The sequence below is a fragment of the Terrapene carolina genome, unplaced genomic scaffold, assembly GCF_002925995.2.
Source record: "Terrapene carolina triunguis isolate 2854851 unplaced genomic scaffold, T_m_triunguis-2.0 Scaffold212, whole genome shotgun sequence".
Taxonomy (NCBI): Eukaryota; Metazoa; Chordata; order Testudines; family Emydidae; genus Terrapene; species Terrapene triunguis.
The window spans coordinates 5,625,900-5,645,356 of record NW_020664563.1 but is presented as its reverse complement, the minus strand read 5'-3'; the positions used below and the strand labels follow the sequence as shown (position 1 = coordinate 5,645,356).

At 42.4% G+C, this 19,457-nt stretch overlaps 1 protein-coding gene across 1 annotated transcript in view; it reads left to right on the top strand.

The window, feature by feature from the left end:
• Positions 1-19,457, top strand: part of LOC112107412 (protein PRRC2C) — a 112,921-nt gene that overhangs the window by 45,385 nt on the left and 48,079 nt on the right. The window contains exons 12-21 of the mRNA XM_026656194.1: positions 1-164; positions 1,267-1,439; positions 2,215-2,458; positions 5,036-5,249; positions 6,198-8,543; positions 9,993-10,201; positions 10,956-11,110; positions 12,238-12,580; positions 13,112-13,197; positions 17,009-17,197. The exon at positions 1-164 is cut by the window's left edge and continues 410 nt beyond it. Of these exons, the coding sequence (XP_026511979.1) occupies positions 1-164; positions 1,267-1,439; positions 2,215-2,458; positions 5,036-5,249; positions 6,198-8,543; positions 9,993-10,201; positions 10,956-11,110; positions 12,238-12,580; positions 13,112-13,197; positions 17,009-17,197 (4,123 nt within the window). The remainder of the gene's footprint in view (positions 165-1,266; positions 1,440-2,214; positions 2,459-5,035; positions 5,250-6,197; positions 8,544-9,992; positions 10,202-10,955; positions 11,111-12,237; positions 12,581-13,111; positions 13,198-17,008; positions 17,198-19,457) is intronic.

The following is a 19,457-nucleotide window of genomic DNA, read 5'->3' as shown; positions in this document are numbered from 1 at the left end:
AAAGGAACAGGAGAAGGAGAGAGAAGAGAGAGAAAAGGAGGAGAAAGAGAAAACAGAAGAGAAACCAGAGCCTGAGAAGCCTGAGCCTCAAGAACCAGTGCTAGCACCTGTAATAGTAGAAAAACAAGAAGAAAGTGAAAACAGCAGTAATAAGGAAGAGAAAGGTTTGTATGAATTGTTATAGGCTGTCCTTTTTTAAAAATAAGGAACCACTGGGATTAATATAATTCAGGATTTTTAATTTGTACAGTTATCTTTGATCATATGCAACACACATTGCCATGGGCACATTGCAACCCCAATTCACTAATTGATTCAGGACCCAGACCTGAATGCTGTACTTCACCAGGAAAATGAGTTATTCATGGAAAAAATTGTGAATCCCACACATTGCAATTTTTGCTGCATTCTGCAAAATCTAAGCTTTCTTCTTATAAAGAGGGAAAAAGACATCAGTCTTGCCAAGATACAGGCAGCATAGTATAAGTAAACAGATGTTTTTGTGATGTTACTATTCTGTTAATCCAGCCTTGCAGAACAGTAACCCCCCTGTCTTTCTCCCCCCCCCCCCAAAAAAAAAGCTGCTACAAGCACACATTTAAACTTCATCCATTACGTGTAGTAAATTGTGAGCTTAAGCACCTAATTCTCTTCTTTGTCTTTATCCTCCCACACCCTCAGGTGCTGAGAGCATCCACTAGTTTCCACCATTTATTTTGGTCTTCTTCAGCACCTAATTGGGGCTATTTACATACCAGCTCTTACTAAGCACAGGCAAATTTTTTTTTTTTTTTTAAGTGCAAAATTATTGTAAATCAGCCTATAGGTTGCACAATCAAAATAAGTCAGGCAATTCAAAACTTGAGTTGTACGTCAGCATAAACTTGGCTGCATAGCAATCCTATATATATATTAATTTTACAACATAAACAGCAATGCGGTTAGCTACACAGTTTACTTAGGTAAACAATAGAATATACTCCATATGTGAGATGAATTAGTAGCTGTTGATCTGTGGTCTCCAGTGACTAATTTTCATTTCTCCACTGTAACCTTTTTGTTTTTCATTAATAGAATTAGCTTAGCAGAACACTAAAAGAATAAATTGATAAGTATTCAGGGTGTTTTCACTTTAGAAAGCCATATCTTTTTAAAGTTAGGATACACTGACTATCTGATAGGCAGCAGATTAATGTGAAAGTGAAGACTAGCTTATGACCTATAATACATGTGGTAGGTGCAAACTAACTTTGAATATTTTTATAGCAGAGGGACAGCCAATTTTTACCAGACAAGACAGTAGTCGGAATGAAAAAGAGAGTTCACAGGTGGCTCATGAAAGTGAGCCAGATTCAGGGTCTCAGCCTCGACCTGCTGTTTCCTCAGGCTACTCTAAACAGTTTCAGAAGTCGCTGCCACCAAGATTTCAGAGGCAACAGGTAAGCAACCAATCCATTAGCATCAAAAAATAAAGGGCTTATTTACCACTGAGTAATGGAGTATAGGTCTGATCTTGGGACTCCTAATCCTCACACTGGAGATGAAACTCATTACTGGGTGATATCTTTCATAAAGATACTAGAATGTTTTCAGTCTTGTATTGTTGTCTGCAGTACTGGCAGGGATACTTCTATAGAGGCAGTTTATTTGCCTTTTTCTATGAAGGCAAGATGTCCAATTGAGCCAAAAATAAAAGCGTTGTTAAAATGTAGTGGGTTTTTTTTACACCAGTTGCTGGGTGTAGACCATTGATCTGTATTTGCAGAATGTTGGGATTGTAGAATGTGATGTTAATCAATATTTCCTAAAGGATTCATACATGTTGATACCTTTGAGTATTAAATCTATAAAATAACTTGCCTGAAAGATATCCTGCAAAATTTCTGTATTACAGTACAGATTGCCCTGCCCTGCTTCTCACTGAAAACCATGCAGACTTTGTAGCTAATTTGGGGGTGAGGGCGTTTCAATTTTATTTGTTCTATTTCCTGTTTTTCCCCTTAATCTTTTTACTCCAGTTTATCCCCATGCATTTGACACGTTCTGGATTATTGTGCCTTGTCCTTAAATTAACTAATTCTGCAGTCTTGATAGATCCTTTTCTGGAGATAACTGGCTCTTATCGCTAGTTTCCAAGGATTATTTGAATGGCATGCAAGTCACTTCATATTATGAATGAGCCTTCTTTTAATGTTGCATATCTGTACGTTGTAGGAACAGATGAAACAGCAACAGTGGCAGCAGCAGCAAGGGGTGCTTCCACAGTCTGCTCCATCACAACCTTCCAGTGGTCCTGTCCCTCCTCCCCAGCATAGACCCCTTTACCAGCCCATGCAGCCACATCCTCAGCATTTAGCTTCTATGGGCTTTGATCCACGGTGGCTTATGATGCAGCCTTACATGGACCCACGAATGATGTCAGGAAGGCCTACTATTGATATGCCTCCTATGCATCCAGGTAAAACCCAGCCTGCATTCTCAGTGAACGTTCTCGCAGTATTTTTGAACAGTAGAAGATTCTTTCCCTAACCCACTGTTTGTCCACTGACTGGAAACATCAAGCCAGTAAAGAAGTACTAAATTCTTTCTGAATAAATATCAGATCAGGCAATCTCATTAGAAAAATGGTGCACTATACTTGTATCTTACTGCATTCCCATACATGATTATAAAATAAAAACATAGTTTGCTACTATATTGCAGTGATGTGGTAGTGACTGGTTATGTTTGTGTTAAAAACTTTGCTATAAGCCTCACCACCATTGGCCAACCATCTCATTTTTGACCCAAGTTTGTGGAAAATGTGAGTAATGCAGGTTAAGACTTTTCAGAATAGTGTACAGTTCTAGGATACATAGTTTTCACATGCTAGCAATCAAATACTAGCACTTATGAAACATTGCAGCAATAATTTCAAAGTTTTCAGCCTGTTATCTCAGCACAGAACATGCTTTTAATCTCCAGTATTGCCATTTGCATCCCTGTCATGCGTCTGACGAAGTGGGCATTCACCCACGAAAGCTTATGCTCCAATACATCTGTTAGTCTTAAAGGTGCCACAGGACCCTCTGTTGCTTTTTACAGATCCAGACTAAGGGTACGTCTACACTTACCTCCGGGTCCGACGGCAGGCAATCGGTGTTCTGGGATCGATTTATCGCGTCTTGTCTAGACGCGATGGATCGATCCCGGAAGTGCTCGCCGTCAACGCCGGTACTCCAGCTCAGCGAGAGGAGTACGCGGCATCGACGGGGGAGCCTGCCTGCAGCGTCTGGACCCGCGGTAAGTTCGGACTAAGGTACTTCGAATTCAGCTACGTTATTAACATAGCTGAATTTGCGTACCTTAGTCCGAAGTGGGGGGGTAGTGTGGACCAGGCCTAATACGGCTACCCCTCTAATTCCTGTTGAAGCCAGGATTTAAAGATGATAAATGTCTGGTAGAAGGGACTCTCCAGCTAGCTGGCATGTGAAAAGAGAAGGGAAAGTGAGGTGACATTCACAGGGTGGGTGAGAATTTGGGGAAGCAATACAAAGGTAGAAATATCTGTTCTAAGTAATGTAACAAGAATATTCTTTCCCTCTTAATTTCTTGATATTCAAGGTTTGAAAAATCCTCTTGCCCAAGGTGATTAGGAGCCTATCTTGGGCAAGTCCCATCAATTTCTGCAGAACCAAAGCTTTAAGTGAAACTCTAGCCCTTATACTTTCCAAACCTGAACTGAATGTAAACCAAACCTAAATAACAGATTACTGTATGCTGCTGCTGTTGTGGAATAGTAGAGGCTGTCAGATGCTGCTGTTGAGGATGTCTAGGGCAGGAGGCCCAATAGTGGCAGCAAGAACATGAGCAGAAGGCTCTGTATGGTGGGAGCGACTCCTGCAGCCCCTGTACTTGATGGGGAAGTGTCAGAAGGGGACATCAGTATACGAGTTCTCTGCTCATCATCCTGCTGATTTTTTTTTCAGCGTAGCCAGAGTTTAAATTCTTCAAATCCTGTCTTTTATGTAATTGTGACTGGGGTTCCAGGGATGCCATGCTGAGAGAGCTCATTTAGGGCAGACAATCCTCAAAACTGGTAGTTATTCTAATACTTAGATTCCCCAAGCCAGCAACAAAACAGTTTCTGCAATACCTTACTGGTTACTCTGAAGATCTTATTCATCATATGAAAAAAGTTTTACCAATCCCGAAGGATCAGACACATTACCCGCCAAGTTAATGTCTATTTCAAATCTTACCCAAATACACGCTTACAGCCAATTCTTATTAACTAAAACTAAGATTTATTAAGAAAGAAGAAAGAGAGTATTGGTTAAAAGATTATTATACATACAGACTTGAATAGAGTTCTTACCTCAGTTTCATAGTAGAGATGGTGAGCTTTAGAGTTGGAAAGAGTCCTTCCCAGAATCAGTTCATCAGGTTATAGACCAATGCCCAAATATCCAATATAAGGGTGTTCCAGATGGGACTGGAGACCTCAGTCTTGCAACTCAGATTTCCCCCTGATGAAGCTTAAGCAGATCTAAGATGAAAAGGATCAGGGCCCAAGAGTTTTTATAGACCCTTTGCAGGCTATTGTCAGCCTCTTGACAGCAGGTGTTCCTTGAGTGAAGAATAGTGTCTTTGAAGTAACCTCCTATTTCCTAAGCATCACCAGTAATTAGGCAATTGCCTTATGTTAATCCATGTAGCTATCTCCTGCCATTTACAGGTAGTTGTTACATACTTCAAAGAGAAACTAAGACTGTGATATCATTACATTCACAATTGATTTCAATGTTAATATCTCCTTTTGATCTCTGAATAACAGAATACAGTGATAGACAGGAACTGTTTGGTTACATTGTCAACCTCTAACTAGATATGTAAACACACAAAACATGAACATTATCTACTAATATATCTCTAAAGGTTGACTCTGGGTCAATTAGTCTGCTAGTTGTGTAACCTTTTCTGGCTCTGTGTCACAATAATCAATGTATTTTGAGCCATTAATTTCAACTGTTTAACTTGAATCTCTTGATCACAGGAATTATGCCTCCCAAACCATTAATGAGAAGAGACCAGATGGAAGGGTCAGGAACTGGTTCAGATTCATTCGAACATATTGCTCGATCGGCAAGAGAACATACTGTACCACTGTCAGAGCCCCGCATGATGTGGGGTTCAGATCCTTATCCCCATACAGAACCTCAACAGGCTAGTGCTCCTCCTAAAGTGCTAGAAGAGCCTGAGGATTTGAGGTGAGCCCCGCCTGATTTGTGTATTTCTACGTGCCACTCATGTCAGCCAGACTCCTATGTTTGTTTAGATATGTAGGCCATACTTGCAACTGTGAATTAGTCAGTGATCATGATCAGTTGTTGCTACCAAGGAGATAGGTACGGATGACTTAGGGACATGTGAGTTATTAAATTTAACCAGCTATGCTTTATGGCATCTGGCTGACAGGTATGGTTTTAAGGAAGATGCAAGGAAGAGTCCATACCTAACTCAAAGGTTCTGTGACTGAACAATTGTGTGTGCATTGGAATTGCTATACTGGACAACAGGTTTGAGCCATCTAATCTAGTATCCTATCCCTGACAGTATCCCAAGAACCCCATAGTAGGTGGATATGAAGTAATCTGGCCCCATGAATGTCTCATCCTAATCCTTAATAGATAGAGATTGGCTTAGTTATTAAGGGGGGGGGGGGGGTTTGCAGGTACAAAGTAGTGGGAACTGTGATACATCCCCATGTTTCAGGAATCAGGCAGGACACCCTGCATGTGGTCTCCACTTTGAACAGCTGTAGTCCACTTCACACTGATAAATCAGTTAACTATGAAAATAAAACTGCTTATAAGATGGTCAGATGGTTATTTTGATCCTTATTCAGTCAGCCTCTGAGCTTCTGTTGACACTTTCTTAAATGTGACCCCAGTAATTACTTTTACTTACTTTGAACTGATGTAGTACTTGTGGTGATAATTTACTAATATGCTGGCTCATTCAAAGTTTTGACTTAACTGTTAACAATAATAGATTCCCTCACACCATGACAGATACCTTGTTCCTCCTCTTAAAACTTCCGTAGATGAGGCAAAAGTCCTTTAACATGTTACAGGGATGTTAGAGAATCCAGTTGTAAATATGGTTAAATTAAACTTTGTTCCATTAGAAACTTATTTAATTGCTTCTTCACTTAGGTCTGAAGCACATTTGGAAGAAGAACAAATTGCTGTTACCACTGCTTACCCTGTAGAACACAACCAGTTGGATTCTCAACAAAAGACAGACTTTTTTAGAGAACCAAGTGAGGTAGATGTACAAAAATTCCCAAGCAGGTCTTTGGAAGACATACAACCTCTCCAAACTGACATGCCTAATCCAGCAGTTAGCTTTGAAGTAGCTGATGAGAACATTGCACACAGCTCTCAGGAAGAGCTGGTACCCGGAGGAGAGAGTCATTCTGTTTTGAAGAGAAGCATTTCCCATGGTTCAAGTCATTCTCTAAAATCAGAAGAGCAAAAGAATGAGACAATACCAAATGTCCCTAAAGTAAGTAGTAGGTATGCTGAGACAGCAGAAAGACCAGAGATTAAGCCAAAAAAAGAAGGTTTCACGAGTAATAGAACATCAGAGGGGCCAAAATCTGAAAAACCTTTCAAGCCTAAATCTGAAACCAGATGGGGTCCCAGGCCAGGCTATGGCAGACGAGAAGAAGGTAGTGATAGACCAGTAAGAAGATCTGGCCCTATTAAAAAACCTGTTCTTCGAGATATGAAAGAAGAGCGTGAGCAGAGGGAAGAACGTGAGCAGAGGAAGGAAAAGGAAGGAGAAAAGCTGGCTAATGAAAAAGCTGGCAAGTCTGAAAAGACAGAAAAGAAGGAGCAGGCACAACTGTCACCTCCTCAGTCAGAGCCAGAAAAGTCCACCCCAGACAGTGCTTCTTTAGCTAAAAAGATACCACAAGATACGGCTCAGATTTCAGAAAGTACAGAGAGCAGTCAACTTGAGGCTGCCATTAAATCTGCGGCCCAGCCGCCTTCACCTGCGGCCCAGCAGCCTTCATCTGCAGTCCAGCCGCCTTCACCTGTTCAGCAACCTACTGTTCAGCAGCCATCACCTGCAGTCCAGCCACCACCTGTTCAGCAACCTGTTAACACAATTAAGGAAGAAAAACAACCAGAGAGAGCTGTTGGCAAAGAACATATTGTAGAGAAACCTCGCCTAGAAACCAGGCCAGTAAAGAGAGAACCTGGTTTACCACCCAGAACGTACTGGAAAGAGGCTCGGGATAGAGACTGGTTCCCAGATCAGGGATATAGGGGCAGAGGCCGTGGAGAGTATTATTCTAGGGGTCGCAGCTACAGAGGTTCTTATGGAGGACGAGGCCGGGGAGGTAGAGGCCATAATAGGGACTGTCCACATTATAGAGACACTAAGCCTAGGGCAGACCATGTGCCTTTGGGGCCTCTTAGACAGAGAGAAGAAAGCGAAACTCGTAGTGAGAGTTCTGATTTTGAAATAGTCCCCAAACGGCGAAGACAGCGAGGTTCAGAAACTGATTCTGACAGCGAAGTTCACGAAAGTGCTAGTGATACTCTTCTTTCAGACAAAGACAGTTTAAGCAAAGGTAAACACCCAAAGAGAGAGGAGAGAGCTGATGGCAAGAAACCTCCAAAGCCTCTGCTGTCTTTCAAACCTGAAAACAATGTTAGAGTTGACAATAGATCCCTAGAGAAAACTTATATCAGGGAGGAAGAGAATAAACCAAAACCAGGATTCCTTCCTAAAGGAGAACCTTCAAGACGTGGCAGAGGAGGAATGTATAGACGTGGTGGTAGGGATCCAGGTGGGCGCCCACCACGACCATCTACATTAAGGAGGCCAGGCTATAGAGACAGTCAGTGGAATCCAAGGCAAACAGAGATCATTAAACCGGAAGAGGAGGAGCCACCAAGAAGACATGAACACTATGGTCCTGTGCCCATTGATAAGAGACCTCCAAAATTTGAGAGGAAGTTTGATCCAACTAGAGAGAGGCCTCGAAGGCAAAGGCCTGCACGACCACCAAGGCAAGATAAACCACCACGCTTTAGACGTCTAAAAGAAAGGGAAGCTGCATCAAAAATAAATGAAGCAGCAACTAGCTCATCGACAAGTGCTACAGTTGTTAATGCAGTTAATGAAGCATCCAGCACTGCTTTGGATATTTCAGGGAGTAAGACACCAGACTTGTCCAATCAAAATTCTTCAGACCAGGCAAATGAAGAATGGGAAACTGCCTCAGAAAGTAGTGACTTCAATGAGAGGCGAGAGAGGGATGAAAAAAAAATGGCAGATGTGACCACACAGATAGTTGCCAAAGCAGGAGAAAATGCCGTAGCTCCAAAAAGAGAAATATCTAAGCGAAGTTTCTCTAGTCAGCGGCCTGGAATAGATCGCCAGAATCGCCGTGGCAACAGTGGGCCACCAAAGGCTGGAAGGAATTTCTCAGGGCCTAGGAGTGAAAGGCGGAGTGGCCCTCCATTAAGAAGTGGGAAACGAGGGTAAGTATCTATTTGTTTCCAGTAGCACCCACAATATATAGTTACTGTACAAACACAAAAGGCTCTAACTTTCACTAATTTCCTGTTGCAGATTGCATAGCCATTCATAATCTGACCATGGTCAGTGGAGGATAGTGTTAGACGGCTCCACAATGCTGGGCTTTTGTTTTGGGCCTTTTGTACAGAAAGGAAGCTTTCATCTGAATCACTTCAAGCCTGTGAGAGTGGAGGGGAAAAGAACAGAGCTTTCCAGTATCAGTGTACCATGTTAAAACACCTTGGCAGAAAAATGCCAACTCTGTTGTCACAGGTGTAAACTACATTCATCCCCATGAAACTTAGCATTAAACATAATCCAGTTGATTTAAATCACAACTCTACAGTCTATTGCTTTAATCCTTTCACTGTATTTATCCCATCAGGACCCCCATCTCAATTTCTAGTAGAAAATCAATTAACTAAATGAAGTATGTACTCTCCAGTTAAGGAGAGTTTTTCAGCTCCACTTGGGCATGTTGCTCAGTATTAGAAATGAAATTGTTATGCTTACCTTTACATGCTAATCTGATTGAAGCCTGCCCTTCGTCTCTGGGATTGGTTTCTCATGCCTTGTAGCAACTGCATGATGGTTTGACAGCATCTTCTACACCAGGTTAGGGAATGCTATGTAGTGGACTGCTGAACTCCCATTGAAGACTTGGCTACTTTAGCAATGCCCTGTCTTGAAAACTTTTTCTGAATATTCTAAGCTGTTGGTCCTTCCGTTATAAAACATTGAAAAAGCTTTTATATAATACTTGCAGAATTTCCAGTGTTCGACAACAAAAAGGCAGAATTCTGTAGTTTTTCCACTGGCCTGCAACTGGCTGCAGTAGTTGTTACTAACATATCAATAAGTCCATGCTGCACTTATACCAAACCCAATTAAATATGGAGCATATATTGCAAAGTCTACAAATGTCTATGGTGTGTTACACAGCAACTTTTCAGTGGAGGCTTTAGCTTCACATTTGGGGTGGATATGGGTCATTCACTTATTCAGTGTGGTGAAAGAATGGCAGTTGAAATGAAAATGTTGTACCTTCTCTATATGGTTAAAGGGTCTACTGTGCATCATCATTAGCTGGCTAAGATATATGGCTACTGCTTTATTAGTTTCCTATTGAGACTGCACCTATTAGCGATGCTTACACCTATATGGCTAAAGTGTCTACTGTGCATGTTGACTTTTTGACTGGTCTGTGTTCCAAATCTGAAAGCATCACTAATAGGTGCAGCCTCAATGGGGAACTAATAAAGCAGTAGCCACACATCTTAGCCAGCTAATGATGATGCACAGTAGATGCTTTTAACGCGGTAATGTGATCTGCATACAGATGTGGTTTTGCTGTTTCTGAGGGTTACTCTGGGGATGGTGGCTAGTTCTGTCTATAATTTTGTCTGATGTAGGCCATTTGAAGACCAAGCAGGAAGCATGACTGCTATAGATCCCACCATCAGTAATTCCTTGCATCAAGAAGAAGGTGGTGGTAATGCTGTAATGCAAAAGACCTCCAAGGATGCCAGTGGCAAAAAGAGGGATGAGCCCAAACCAGGTCCAAAGAAACCCAAGGAGAAGGTGGATGCTCTATCCCAATTTGACCTCAACAACTATGCAAGTATGTGTTGATGGAAACTTGTGGTAACCAAAAAAACCTATTAATACATTAGCGTTCCTCCTTCTGGAATTAGATATATTTGGGAACTGTGGAAAGAAGAAAAGTTGGTGCATATTTTTTAAAGGCTGTTTATATCCCAGTATTCAGACACTGCCTCCTGTGCAGCAATGAATGAGTCCTGTGGCATGTATCCCTTTTAAAAATGGGTAATAAAATTTTATATTTGTGTATACATATGTAAAATAGTTATTACCTATTTTAAGAGGGACACTTCTTTTGTACAGTCTCATTCCTGTAACTTTTTTCAAGCTATCATTCCACACCTGATGTTGTCATCAGGTATTTTGTATCTCTTTGCACGTGGAAAACGGGAGAGGATGTTACTGTTGTAAACTCAATAAATAACACCGACAGGTTTGCAGTTAGTGTCCAGAATGCATCATTTTTCTATTTAAACTACTCACTGTTTTTCTTTAGCTCTTTGTTTTATGGAACTTTTTTGTACAAAGTATGGTCTCTCTTTGAAGAGCCATTAATTGAAGGCTTCTGTATTAAATCCTTTTTCTTGAAGTCCACCAGCAAAAGGATGGTCTGCGTGAGGGAACTTAAACATTACTAGGATGGTCATCTTTGGCTGCAATTGTATGAAGCTATGCAGTGCTAGTGGAATTTGTTTTTATTCCAAAATTCTTAATATTGGGTCTGAAACTGTTGAAATGGAAGGAAAAAATGTACATTTTTGGCTCATCTGCAGGTGTTGTGATCATTGATGACCATCCTGAAGTGACAGTAATTGAAGACTTTCCATCTAACTTGAATGATGATGGCTTTACTGAAGTGGTGTCAAAGAAACAACAAAAACGTTTGCAAGATGAGGAGCGCAGAAAGAAGGAAGAACAAACAGTGCAGGTATGTTGATCAAGAACGTCATCCTTTGCACCTGTTACAAGCAGTTACACACTTGCAAATTTTTTTGTAAAGGACTATGCAACAGTGCAAAATCTGTTTCCACACAGCTGTTTTTCATCATTCAAATTGCAGTATTCTAGTTAATTTTTAATTGAAATTGTTTAGCCTTAGTTATGCAGGTCATTTTGCCTCCCCTTATGTTTCTCCTCTTGTGCCTCTTAGGGCTGGTCTACACCCAGCCGCTAGTTCGGCGGCTGGGGATCGAAGTTCTGGGTTCGACTTATCACGTCTGGTCTGGATGCGATAAGTCGAACCAGGAAGTGCTCGCCGTCGACTGCGGTACTCCAGCTCGGCGAGAGGAGTACCGCGGAGTCGACGGGGAGCCTGCCTGCCGCGTGTGGACCGCGTCTGAACCGCGGTAAGTTCGAAGTAAGGTATGTCGACTTCAGCTACGTTATTCACGTAGCTGAAGTTGCGTACCTTACTTCGACTTGGGGGGTTAGTGTAGACCAGGCCTTACTCTTTCAATACCCACTGCCACTGTAATTTGGGTATTTCAAAGTTAATATGTCGGCTACTGTAACTAACTTGAAAGCTTGCTTTTGGGCTTACAGTAAAAATGCTTTGTTATGCTATTGCGGGGGCGGCTCCAGGCACCAGCGCAGCAAGCGCGTGCCTGGGGCGGGAAGCCGCGGGGGGCGGTGTGCCGGTTGCCGTGAGGGCGGCAGTAGGCAGCCTTAGGCGGCATGCCTGCGGGAGGTCTGCCGGTCCCGCAGTTTCGGCGGCGGGCACGCCGAATGCGCGGGACCGGCAGATCACCCGCATAAACACCGCCGAATCCGCGTGCTGCCGGAGGCTGCCTGACTGCCGTGCTTGGGGCAGCAAAAAACATAGAGCCGCCCCTGGCTATTGCCTTTGTGTCACAATTCTATATGAAAATTTCTTGGCCAAAAACATGGGATATGTTTAACTTTTTCATTATTCAAATGGTTAGTACATTAGAAAAAAGTCTCTGAAAAAATGTTCAAGATTCCTGCTTTGTCCTTTTCCCATACTCTACAACTGACAGAAAAATACAGACTTTTTCTAAATGGCTTAGCCTTCTGTAATGTCAATTTTATTCTTAGGTTTGGACCAAAAAGAGCTCAGGTGAAAAAGGAAGAGGTCAGAATTCCAAGCTTCCTCCCAGGTTTGCAAAAAAGCAGCAACAGCACGCGGCAGCAGCAGCAGCACAGCAAGTACAAGCTCAGGCACAAGTACAGGTACAGCCTCAGAGTGCATCGCAGACTCCAAGCCAGCCACAGGCTTCAGTTCAGCCTCAAAACCAGACAACAGGAGGAACAAGCAGCACAGAATATACAGCAACAGGCAAAGCTCTGCAGAATGCACAGTCCCATCCTGCTTTAGGGGCTGAATTATGGGAAAATAAAGTGACATCAACAACTGTTGTTAATGACATCTCCAAGAAATGTAAGTGGCATCTTTTGACTTTTTCTTTTTGCCTGGGAGGGATAGAAGAGAAACATTGTGGTTGGAGGGTTTGGGTTGGTGAGAGATGTTTCTGGAGATCTCAAACATCCTGGCCTGCAGGTATAGTTCTCATATGGCACAGAGAATATGCTGCTATGAAATGTTCTGCAAGACTGCTGAGCGATAGTCTCCCAGGTTCCCTGAGATGAGAGAGCTCTTCTATAAAACGTTGAGTAACTTCTTTGCTGCAGTCACCACATTCTGTATTCCCAGTGTACAAGTAACTGCCATTGGTCTCAAACATGGGTTTCTTTGTCAAATTTGTGCATGTTTCCAAATATGCTAATTAGGCCAATCGAGGTTGACTTAATAAGGGACTTACTGTTAAAAGCTGAAATGAAGTTCTAGAATCAAACACGCTGTGAAATCAAGTAGCTGTGGTTTCATTGTCCATTCAGTTGTGTATTTATGAATCTAAATAACCATGGATTAATTGTAGTTTTGACTCCACTGTATTCTCTGGACTTTTAGTGGGACCCATTAGTCCACCACAACCCCCTTCAGTCAGTGCATGGAATAAGCCTTTGACATCATTTGGATCAGCTACATCTCCAGAGGTAAGGATAAAACTAAAAACAATCAAGAACATCTGAAGATAACTCAATTTGTATCTTGCAGATGGTGGGACAAATGAAATAAGATTATTGTGACAGTTTTCAAAGTACCCAGGACTGAGAGTCACCTTGTTGCCCCCTGCCTCCAGAGTGAGGGAGTCTTTCTTGTAGTAACTGGGTGTTTAGCTCCTTACCACTAGCAGCCCTCTCCTCTTCTCTGGGCTATGCCAGCCCTGTCCTTTCCTTGCAAATTAACAGCAGGTGCTCCCTAGTCTCCAAGTTCCCTTGAAGTGCTCCCATGTGATATCCAGACCCTGAAAGCAGTTACCCACAGAAATCCTCTGTACTCCAGTTACCAGTTTTACTTAAATCACTGCAGAGAGCACTGTACAGAACACTTATAATGAAATAAAAGGTTTATTTAAGAAAGAATAGAGATTCCACTAGAAATAAGACAGTGGTGGAAACAAATGGTTACAATACAAAAACCAAAATCATAAAACATGAACTGGGACCTACACTTTCCTATTTAATAAAATAGGTCCCCCTCTCTCCCAAAGTTCCATCTGTTGTAGAGCTGGCTGACTTCCAAGAGCCAATCTTTCATGAAAAATATCCCCATTCTACAAGATGTCTCCTCAGTGAATGGATCCAGAGTGCCTCTCCCCACTCTTATACTGAAGCAGTCTTTTGTCTTTATTCATAGGCAGGGCAATCCATGGTCTGTTATAATGTTGCTTTTTCATCTCCAAGTGGTTTTGATTGTTTGAAGTTGCCTGTGATGGTTTTCTATTGTCTGTTCTATGATGGGGCAATATTAGATCATTGAGCCTTGCGTTACATCACTGGCTAAGTTTGGAGGAGTGGTAATCCAATCCTGCATGAATAGGCCGTCGCCAAGTAACATTACTCCAAGGTGACTCCTTTTAACCTTAAGACCATAAGGGCATAAATTTCAGTATAGTTATATTATTCCTCCGATATTATCTGTACACATACCATGCCATGATTATGAACATCAGTAAGTTGCAAGCTTTCAACAGAGGCCTTATATGTTACCCTTTATGGACAAATACCTTGTAAGCAGTGTTGTCAGGTCTAAGAGGAGTTGTTTGCAAAGATCCAGGGGACCCTTTGCCAAGGAGATTGTGTCACAATTATCCAGTGTTTTCAAACTGTGTATTATTTTTCTTTAGCTAAATGTAATTACTGAATAATATAGATTGGGTGTGTCTACACTACCCGCAGGATCGGCAGGCAGCGATCGATCCAGCGGGGATCGATTTATCGCGTCTAGTCTAGACGCGATAAATCGACCCCCGAGCGCTCTCCTGTCGACTCCTGTACTCCAGCGCCGTGAGAGGCGCAGGCAGAGTCGACGGAGGAGCGCAGCAGTCGACTCACCGCGGTGACACCACGGTAAGTCGATCTAAGTACGTCGACTTCAGCTACGTTCACGTAGCTGAAGTTGCGTAACTTAGATGGATCCCCCCCACCCCCAGTGTAGACCAGGGCATTATCTAATTTCTTACTGAGAGCAGTTACAGCAAAAATTCTTATTGAGACAGTGTTAGTAATTAGAAAAACTTGTAAATTTCATAGTTTAGAATTATAAAACTTAAACCAATAAACTTGCAGCAGTTAACTTGTTAGTTTGATTATGGAGTACTAGTTTAGCAAATGCTTTAAGATTCAACTCTCAGAAACAAATGTACAGTAACGCCTCACTTAAAGCCGTCCTGGTTAACGTTTTGTTATGTTGCTGATCAATTAGGGAACATGCTCGATTAAAGTTGTGTAATGCTCCCTTCTAACGTCGTTTGGCAGCCACCTGCTTTGTCTACTGCTTGCAGGAAGACCAGCCCCTTGCAGCTAGCTGGTGGGGGCTTGGAACCAGTGTGGACCGACAGCCCCCTATCAGCTCCCCGTTTCCCTACGTTCCCTGTGCAGCAGCTGCCTGCAGTTCAGCTGAGTCCCTCCCCCTACTGCCATGTGCTGCTCCTGCCCTCTGCCTTGGAGCTGCTCCCCGAGACTCCTGTTTGCTGTGCGGGGGCGGAGGAAGAGGGGGGCTAATGTCAGTGTCCCCCTGCTCCTGCACCCTGCTTACCCCATCTTCCATAGAGCAGGGGGGACAGACCAGGACTCAGGAGGGAGGGAACTTGCAGCAGCTGCCTAACAGCAAGCTGATCTAATTAACAAGGCAGTGTACTTAGGGGAAATGCACATATCTCCCTCATTCCTGCTGCCTTGTGTAGAGAGAGAGTTAACCCTTGAGGGCTCAGCCAACTGCTAGTTCATCATTTAGCAGTAAGGGAAATATCCCACCCTCTGACTCCTCCACCTCAACCAAGCTTCACAATCATCATCACTATGTACCAGTATTAAATTGTTTGTTTAAAACTTATACTGTGTGTGTGTGTACACACACACACACACACACACACACACACACACACAGACTACCCCTGTTCCTATTTTCCCTACCAGCTCAGGACTCCAGCACCCTGTCTTGCTGAACCAGACACTCCCGTCTGCTCCAACACAGACCCAGGGTCTGAATTACTTGCCCCAAAGCTTCAGGTTTACCTGAAAACAGCTCACAGAAGTGTGCTTGTCTTTAGCACTCAGATGCCCAACTCCCAGTGGGGTCTAAACCCAAATAAATCCGTTTTACCCTGTATAAAGCTTATGTGGGGTAAATTCATAAATTGTTCACCCTCTATAACACTGATAGAGAGAGATGCACGGTTGTTTGCTCCCCCAGGTATTAATACATACTCTGAGTTAATTAATAAGTAAAAAGTGATTTTATTAAATACAGAAAGTAGGATTTAAGTAGTTCCAAGTAGTAACAGACAGAACAAAGTAAGTCACCAAGCAAAATAAAATAAAATGTGCAAATCTATGTCTAATCAAACTAAATACAGATAAGATCCTCACCAGTTCCAGAATGCTCCCTTTTACAGGCTAAACTCCTTCTAGCCTGGGTCCAGCAATCACTCTCACACTCACACCCCCTGTAGTTACTGTCCTTTGTTCCAGTTTCCTTCAAGTATCCTGGGGGGGGTGGGGGGTGGAGAGGCTCCTTCTTTAGCCAGCTGAAGACAAAATGGAGGGGTCTCCCAGGGGTTTAAATAGACTTTATCTTGTGGCTGGAGACCCCCTCCTCACCCTGTGTAGAATCCAGTCACAAAATGGAGATTCGGAATCACATGGGCAAGTCACATGCCAATGCATGACTCAGGACTTGCAGGTAGTAGCCATTACCCACATGCTACCTTGAATGTCCTCAGGTAGACTTCTTATGTGGATTGGAGTCTTCCAAGCTCTTTTGTCTGTTAAGTGCTTCCTGATTGAGCACCTAATTTGCACATTCCTTTCCCAAGAAGTGATCAAATGTTCTAACTAAGGCTACTTAGAAATCAAGCAATTATACAGCCAATGTTCATAACTTTGACCACACGGATGGTGCCTGCATACAACTAGGATGAACATAACCAGTAGATCATAACCTTTACATAGATATGTTCCATGGCATATGTAGCAAAACCCTATTCCAGTTATATCATACATACATTTGAGCACCCCCCCATAAAGCCTTGTGGGGTACACTGTCACAGTTTGTTTTTAAAAATAAGGACCATGTGGGTTGCATCAAATTTTAACCAGCCTTTCATGTGCTTATGTTCCATTTCCTGACTTTTGTATGCTTAAGTATATAACTACATTAAAATCAAGGTAAAAGCCTATTTTAAGGCAACATTCTGGTTGAGAATTTGTTGGAAGTTTTAATGTATGTTGTTACCTTAACTAGGGAACAAAGTCTGGACAGGAAAGTGGAGTCGAGCTTGGAATAGAAACAATTCAATTTGGAGCCCCAGCTTCTAGTGGTAGTGACAGTGAAGTTGGCCCTGTGCTTTCAGAGAAGCCCACTGACAAAATACCTGAACCAAAAGAGCAAAGACAGAAGCAGCCTCGGGCAGGACCCATCAAAGCACAAAAGGTAAGGGAGAAGATCTTTAGTTAACAGTAGAAGCCTGTCTAGTGGGCTCCTGGGTGGCAGAGAAGTCCAGTCAAAAGGAAAAATACCAAAACTGGCTTGAAAAAAATTAAAGGAACTGTTACAAGTACGATCCAAATAAGACAGACCTCTTTTCCCACTGTCTATCAGTCAGAGAAGATGCTGTGCATCAGCTTACACAGTTACCAAATCAGCCATGTAAAAAGATTAAAGTACAAATATATGCTGTCTGGGCAATCTAAGCCTCCTTCATAAGATCCAAACCTACTTTTTTAAAGTGGGGATGATGTCTCTAAAGTCACTTTTTCATAACAATGAATGTATCAATAAATGGCCAATCTTGGTTTTCCTTTAAAAATTGTGTATATACATTATATTATTTATACTGTCATGTTTAGAGCCCCTAACTGATCTTCCTTTGCTTGTTGTATGCCAAAGTGCTTATCCCCACAGGAATATTTAGCAGTCTAGAGAGGATGGAGGAGAAAACTCCTGTGGTATAGGACAGACTGGATTGTCTGCTAACCAAATCGGTCTTGACCTCTCTTCCTCACCAAATACACAGCCTTGTAGGAAATAGGGGGACAAGAAAAGTTGGGGAATAGGGGAAGAACACCAGCTTCTCACCCTGCAGCAGCCCTCTCCAGCTTTTTGGAATAAGTTGGTGGTTAAGGTACTGACCCCAGCCCTGAGTTCCCAGGTCCTCTTCCTGTTGCCTGAGTCCCAGCAGTGGTCCCAGTACACTTGTCTACTGGGACCCCCCCTAGGTTTTTTTCTGAAGACAAATTGGTTACTTACCCCATCATAACTGAGAAAATTGAAGGTCATTATAACTGTTACACTGACCAGGTAGCCTGTAATCCAGTGATATTTGCATAATTAAAGTTAATAGCAGCAGAGGACTACTCAGACTAAAGGTTCATGTAATTGACTTGATGAAAATACATTAGTAATCAACAACCTTATAAAATATAACTGAACTCAGTCTTGCATTAAGAAAGTGTGTATATTGTATGTGTGTCAAATCACTTGTATTGGATTTATGTAAAGGTGATCTGCAAAGGTAAAAAATGCCATTTTGTTACCTTATAAAGTATACAGATTATACAGGTAGACAGTCTGTTTTTTTCTGCTTGTTTCTATGTTACAAATATCAGGTCTTCTCTACTTTGTTTTTGCTGGTAGGACTATAACCGCATAAGACAAGAGAATGAAGTGAGCTATTGATTGGGGGAAGAGATTTTCAGTAAAACTAAACCCAAAGTTTTTAGTTAAGGCTCAAACGTTTAGGACTTCTCTGCACTAGAAGGTTCTACTGCTTTAACTACACTGCAATGTACTGTGCTCGGGGATGGGATGGGAGAGGAGAGGAAGGGTAAGGCAGAACCGTCTGCTGCAGGAGTGAGGGACTTAAGTGGCCACTGTAGCCAACACGTTTTCCCCTCCTTTCTCAACAACTTTTTGAGCCCTACAGGTGCAAACTCTCTGGGTAGGAGTTGTCTTTGTCTCCATTTAGGGGCCTCCCAGTAGGCAGACATGTAAAGAAGGGTCTTCTTTACCTGCCTCTGGAGCAATTAACCTCCTCATTCCTTGCCATGAAGTACTTGTGGTGAGAGAGAAACTGCCAGTCTCTACCCTTCCCACCCTTAGTCTCCATTAATGTAGTAGGATTTTGAGGGCTGCCCTGCCTACCCTAGCCCACTAGCTTTAAAGAGACATTATGCTGCTCCTGCTGCCCCACAGTAGTAGCCACTGAACTGCTTCATGCAGTCCACCCTCTGCTGGTGTCACCATCTATTAAGAAGGGAGTGGCTTCTGAGTGTCATAGCATGGTATTAAACTTATTCTTCCTTTGTGGCCACAGACCAACGCTGTCCCTGTATAACACAGTTATACAGTAATCAAATTTACATTTTAAAACATTTATAATATAGCTACATACCATCACAGCCACCACTCCTGCAGAAGAAGACAGGAAAACACTTGCAAATTTGAGTTTGTGTTTAAAACCTTTTTAGTGCAAACACTGTGGAGGAATGCTCTGGCAAATATCCATACCGCAGTGTCTCTTCAGCTGAGGGCTGAGAACCCTCCACCTCCATTTTTCTAGGGCTCCAGCAAAAAACAGAAGACTTGATATTCCTGATATTAGTAAGGCTAAAAAAATCTGTTAAACATTGCTAGAAAAAAAAATTGGGGCTCTCTTTAGACAATATATTTTAAAGTTCACTAGTGCAACTTT